We start from the raw sequence: 5,587 nt of genomic DNA on the forward strand, positions 1-5,587 counted from the left end.
CCAGGCTTCAAGATTTCGGCGGGGACTCAGCCAGCACCATGTGTGTGTGTAACATGGGGTGTGCTGCCCGCAGTTTTGCCGTGGTGACTGGAAAGGGGCTGTGTGAATGGGGAGGCCACGGGGCTCCCCCCGCCTGGCTGGGACAGGGACCCCGCGCCCCGGGTGGGTGCTGATGGCTCTCCGTGCTGGCCCTGGGGCTGTGTGTCTTGTGGGCAGGGAGCTGAAGATTTGGTGTGCTGGAAGTTGATGGCCTTGAGAGAGAGGTGTTGGGTGCTGTGATTGAGGGGAAAAAAGGCTGATTTGGGAGGAGGGGGCAAGGGGAGACCCCGATCTGTGTCTCCCCTGGATCTGGGTGGGATGTCTGCAGCGGATGGGAGCAGTGCTCGACTCGCTGGCGTCTTGCTGTGGGGAAGATCCATACGGCAGGCCTGTCCTGCCACCCAGGACTTTGATGTTGGACCTCGATGGTGTGGAGATGCGGGGGAGATTGTAGGAGCTCTGAGGGAGGAGGGCAGCTCAAAGGGTTAACAGGTCCCGGGGAGCCAGGAGGGACCGTTCACACCCTCTGCCCAATCCTGGGAATCCCTCTGTGCTAATTGAGCACTAACCGGATCAAAGGCTCCAATCAGGCAATCAACACCCCCCTGGCCCCTGTCTTCAGGTCCCCAGCCCAGGCTGCTCTTTGTCTGCGGGAAGGAGAGCGGAGCAATGTGGCTTCTCCCCAGCTTCCGAGCCGGCCTTGCCTGGGCTCTCCTTAGCGTGGTTCTGGGGATGGAGTTAAGTCTGCAGGAAAGTTTACTGTTAAAATCCTTGGGTCTGAGCGCCAAGCCCAGCCCGAAAACCCCCGTTCCTGTGCCGCCTGTGCTCTGGAGGATCTTCCAGAAGAGAAAGACGCTGCCTTCTACCAACAAAGACCTGGCAGATGCCTGTAGGGTGGAGGAATTTAATGTCCCTGGAAACATCATCCGTGTCTTCGCTGACCAAGGTACGGAATCACCGTGGTTTGGGTCCTGCCTTTTGGAAGCCCCTCTGATCTCTGGGCTGTGGGAGAGTTTGCTCCAGTCCTTCCTTTTCTGTCTCTTGGGGGTAGGTCGGAGAGGCTGGAGGAGGACAGGGCAGTGGGCAGGACCGGTCTCCAGGAGAAATCACGGCTGTGTACACTCTGGTCCCTCTGGGTGTCGTAGATAACTATTTACAGTTTAGGAAGGAGTCAGTAGACAAGGCAGCAGGTGAGGGTGTGGAGCTGTGTGAGGCTCTGTCCTGGAGTCACCTAATGCAGCCCAGAGATGCCGGTTTGATCCCAGGTGACTGGTTTGACCCGTTGGGCTCGGGGTGGTGGGGGTGACTCCTCGCCTGGGCAGTGCTAACGTGGCTGTGGGTGCAGCGAGGCGAGACCAGCACCCAGCTTCGGGTGGGGACAGGATGCTCGGCCGTTTGGCTGCGTCCCCCCCCTCCTTTTTGTCCTCTTGCCTCTGGCTGACCACGCGGCACATCTGGCCGCTTCAGCCTGCGGCGTCTCGGAGCCCTTCTTGGTTACATGGGAACCGTTTGGTCGGTGTCCTCTAGGTCTCAAGACACCACGGAGCTCGCTTTTCTTGTGGTTCCAGGTTTCCAGTGGAAACCTAGGGCTGGCTAAACCAGGCAGCTTACCAGCTCCTAAAGTTGGCTGCTATTTGCCCTCCTTTCCCCTCCCATCCCAAATGTCCAGCACCCACAACACCCCGCTGTCCTGGGGGGAGATACTTACAGCTGGGGAAAAATAACGCACCAAGATGTTAAGTAGCATCTAGAGGAGACGCTGGAATGGCTGTAGCATCCCGGTGCCGCAGGCTGGAGCCCAGGCTAGCATTTGAGCCTCCAGACCTTTCCGAGGGCCATGCCATCGGGCCGATAGCCCTTTCTGCAGCCTTGTCATCTCAGTCCAACGGCTGCGGGCGTGCTTGGCTGCCCGCCTCTGTCCACCCCATCTTCCTCTTGCTGTGCAGCCAAGAGCTTGAATTGGCGCACTGGGATGCTGATCCTGCTCAGCGTAACGGTTCAACCACCACCGCCTCTATTTCTCCTTCTTTGTCAGGCCACTTCATTCATAACGGGCAGCCCCAGAGGTTGCTGTGTCTGCAGAAGCGTCTGTACTTTAACCTCTCCGTGCTGGAGGAGGGCGAGCGCTTGACGATGGCTCAGCTAGAGATCAAATTCAGCCACAACTCCTACCACGCCTCCAGCCAGGGGCAGGTTTTTGAGCTGAGGCTCTACCAAGCCTCCCAGATGTCTCTACGGGGGATGCCCTCCCAGGGGCACGGCCGAAAGCTGCTGGTGGAGCAGTCCTTCGCCCAGCTGCACAAGTCTCTTCTCTTCAACCTGAGCGGGGTGGCGAGGGACTGGAGGACGTACAGCAGGAATCTGGGCTTGATCCTGGAGATCTCGGTGAGCGGTGGCACGTCAGCCCTGACGAGCGGGGGGCTGCAGAGCCCCTGCGCCAGCATCGACTCCTTCCTGGAGGCCTCTCTGCTGGTGGTGACCCTCAGCCAGCAGCAGTGCAGGGCTTCCAGGAGGAGGAGGAGTCCTCACTACACCCCCGTCACTCCGAGCAACCTCTGCAAGTCCCGGCGGCTTTACATCAGCTTCAGCGACGTTGGCTGGGAGAACTGGATCATCGCCCCGCAGGGCTACATGGCTAATTACTGCCTGGGCGAGTGCCCCTTTCCCCTGACAGCGGAGCTGAACAGCACCAACCATGCCATCCTGCAAACCATGGTGCACTCGCTGGACCCGGAGGGGACCCCCCAGCCCTGCTGCGTCCCCGTCAGGCTGTCCCCAATCTCCATCCTCTACTACGATAACAACGACAACGTGGTGCTGAGGCACTACGAGGACATGGTGGTGGATGAGTGTGGCTGTAGATAGCGGAGCGGCTGGGGAGCGTGTGCCCTGGGGTCCCGGTTCAAGCGGTGAATGATTGATGGAATAAATCCGAGTGTGTTAAATCCCCTCTGTGCTGGTGTTCAGGGAGTTTCCCGTTGGTGCATTGTCGGAGCTCCCCCCTGGGCCACCCTTCTCCACGCGCAGCCGGGGAGGAGCTCTGGCACGAGGGGATCATTCCTGGAGTTGTGATTTAGTAATAGCTGGGTGCTCGGTCCTCCAGGCAGCCGTCTGCCGCAGCCAGCAGACTCTTACGGGATTATGATCGAGTCTGGTTGTCTATTCCGTTCTCCACGGGCAACAGTGGCACCAGGTTGTGAATCCCGGACCCCTCTCCCACCTGGCTGAGCTGCTGCTGGTGCCAGCGAGGCGCCCGCTTGGGAGAGCAGCAGCGGGGCTTGTGCTTTTTGGCTAAATGCTGCAGTTTTCTTAGTGCAAAAAGAAATGACTTTTTGGGGGGGGGGGATTTGGCTGCAGTGGGGTTGTGCCGGGAGGAGGTGAACCGGCAGCTCCAGTCCCGCTGCAGGAAGAGGCATGGTGTCACGGCACGAGCTGCATTGCTGCGGCTGTGTATGACTGAATCCCTTCCCGCAGCGGCGTCGGAGCCTGGAGGAGCGCGGGTTTGTCTTCTGCTGTGAGAACTCAGGCCTGAGCCATTTTTAGTGTGTGGCTGGCCATGGGGTGAGTGGGGGGGACGCGGCCCGGAGGTGGTGGGTGGCCAAATGCAGCCCCGGGGAGCCGTGGTCCGAGGGGTGGGTTACTGCGTGACAGACGGTTTTGGCTGAGGAAGGAAAGAGTAAAGCAGGGGGCTGCGCTGCCCCGATGCAGAGGTGGGCACAGGGTGGTGCAGCGGAGGTGGTGGCATCTTGTTCTCTCCCAGCCCGCTGGGAGTCAGTCGTTAATTTACCTCATTTGCAAACTGATGACACTGGGGTGAACCGTGGCTGGAGCCAGATGGCAGCCGAGCATTAGGCAGCGGCAGCTCCGCGCAGTGCAGCAGCGTTACAGCCCTGACACGTCAGGCACCACGTTCACATGGTTGTGCATTTTAGGGTTATTTTCATTTTAGTTTGACTTTTTTTATTTGGTTGTGGGTTTGTTTTTTTTTTGTTGTTGTTGTTGGCTGTGGTACCCAGCCCGTTGCGGTAGTGTGGCCGTGCTCTTACTGAGGGTGTTTAATGCCCCTAATGAGCTAGCGGCACAGCACCGTGCGGCAGGGACCCAGCTTTGCACCATCTCATCTGAGCAACGGTGATCGCCGATGGAGGAGTTGCTGCTTTTCTTCCACCCTCCCGCCCATGGGCCAGGCAGGAGCACGGCAGCTGGCGGTTTAAAGCCTGGGCAAAGCTGCTAAGCTGTGTCCTGTGCTGGCTAGCATTAAACAGCTGACGCAGCTGCACGTCTGATGCTGGGCTGGGTTTAGCACCGGCCCTTCCAGGTGAGGCTTTCCTGACACATCTGCAGCTTTGCTTTCGTTTGGGGCAAAGCAGGGGAACAGAAAAGGAATCTGAGTTAGACTTGAATTTTTTTTGTGGGTTTTTTTTTTTAATGTGAACCTGACAACATAGTGTTGATTTTTTTGTGTGTGTGTTTTTTACCGATGTTGCATTGGCTTCAAGCTCTGATGAAGTATCACCAAGCTAAGCTGGGCCTTCTCCCCCCAGGACGCACTAAAGGTTGAACCACTATTGGGTTTGCTGTCCCCTGCGACAGTGTTCTCGCCAACCCCCTGAACCGTGTAGCAGAAGACCAAGACTGGAGTAGCTCGAGTGCTGTAGTGGGTACTGTACTACTAATGTTACGTTCAGCGGTTCCTCAACAGCACCACAGACTAGCCGAGAGCCCCAGGGCAGGTCAGCCCTGCTTTATTCCAGCAGAAGAACAAGAGCTATGTTGAAATGTATTTCAAGCACTTAAATGTTTTAAGGGCTTAGAGTAGGGCTTGACTTAACTAAAGCAAGCAGCAGCCACTTAAGATGGGCAGGATTAAGAAAACCTTTAAGTATTAGATTTTTGTACCTGTGCTGTGGCAGACTAAGGGCCTGAAGGGCTCATTTAATGTGGAGGGTGTATGGTGGACTGCTTACCTGGGACCCCAACACGATGGAGCATGGCTGTTGCCCCCTCCCAGCACTAAGAGCCCGGAGCTGGGTTATAGCCATGACCAGACATGGAGACAGCCCCAGAACAGCTGTAATGAGCTGATGATACAGAGTGGGGCTGAAGCTGCACTGCAGTAGAGACTGAGCTGTTCCTGGAGCAGCCTCAGGACCCAAGCCAGGCCAAGCTTTGCTGAGCAAGCACCTGCAACACAGGTAAAGGCCATTTTCACATTTACTGCAGCACAGGGGAAGCCAGAGGGAGGAGATCTGGTCACCTCTAGAACCAGCCTTGCAAAACTCCTGTGGCTCCCCCATGGCACCCCACACCTGGGCACAGACCACCACCCCAGTGCATGTAGTAGTCCCCTCTGAGTCAGAGGAGGGGAGAAGTGTAGGGCATTTAACAAGCATTTGCACAGTTTGTTTGCTTCCCCATGTATGCTATGCACACACCCCACTTTTGTACTAGTCTGTGTTTAAAAAAAGTAATAAACTTGAAGTTTATACAATCAGACTAAGTTTTAATGAATGTTGCATGGTTTCATCATTGAAAGTTAGGGGCCACC

General features: G+C 56.9%; 1 protein-coding gene across 1 annotated transcript; it reads left to right on the forward strand.

Moving 5' to 3' along the window:
- The first annotated feature begins 708 nt into the window (after positions 1–708).
- Positions 709–2,904, forward strand: GDF1 (growth differentiation factor 1). Its single transcript, XM_059831628.1, has 2 exons — positions 709–985; positions 2,075–2,904. The coding sequence occupies exons 1-2, from the start codon at positions 709–711 to the stop codon at positions 2,902–2,904; spliced, it is 1,107 nt and encodes a 368-aa protein (XP_059687611.1).
- The last annotated feature ends 2,683 nt before the right edge of the window (positions 2,905–5,587 follow it).

This window comes from Gavia stellata, chromosome 32 (genome assembly GCF_030936135.1).
Source record: "Gavia stellata isolate bGavSte3 chromosome 32, bGavSte3.hap2, whole genome shotgun sequence".
In the NCBI taxonomy this organism is placed as follows: domain Eukaryota; kingdom Metazoa; phylum Chordata; class Aves; order Gaviiformes; family Gaviidae; genus Gavia; species Gavia stellata.

Excerpts from the sequence above, each read along its gene's own strand:
- GDF1 (XM_059831628.1), top strand. The coding sequence starts at position 709 with ATGTGGCTTCTCCCCAGCTTCCGAGCCGGCCTTGCCTGGGCTCTCCTT. Across the intron at positions 986-2,074 it reads CCGTGTCTTCGCTGACCAAG|GCCACTTCATTCATAACGGG; the intron begins GTACGGAATCAC and ends CTTCTTTGTCAG.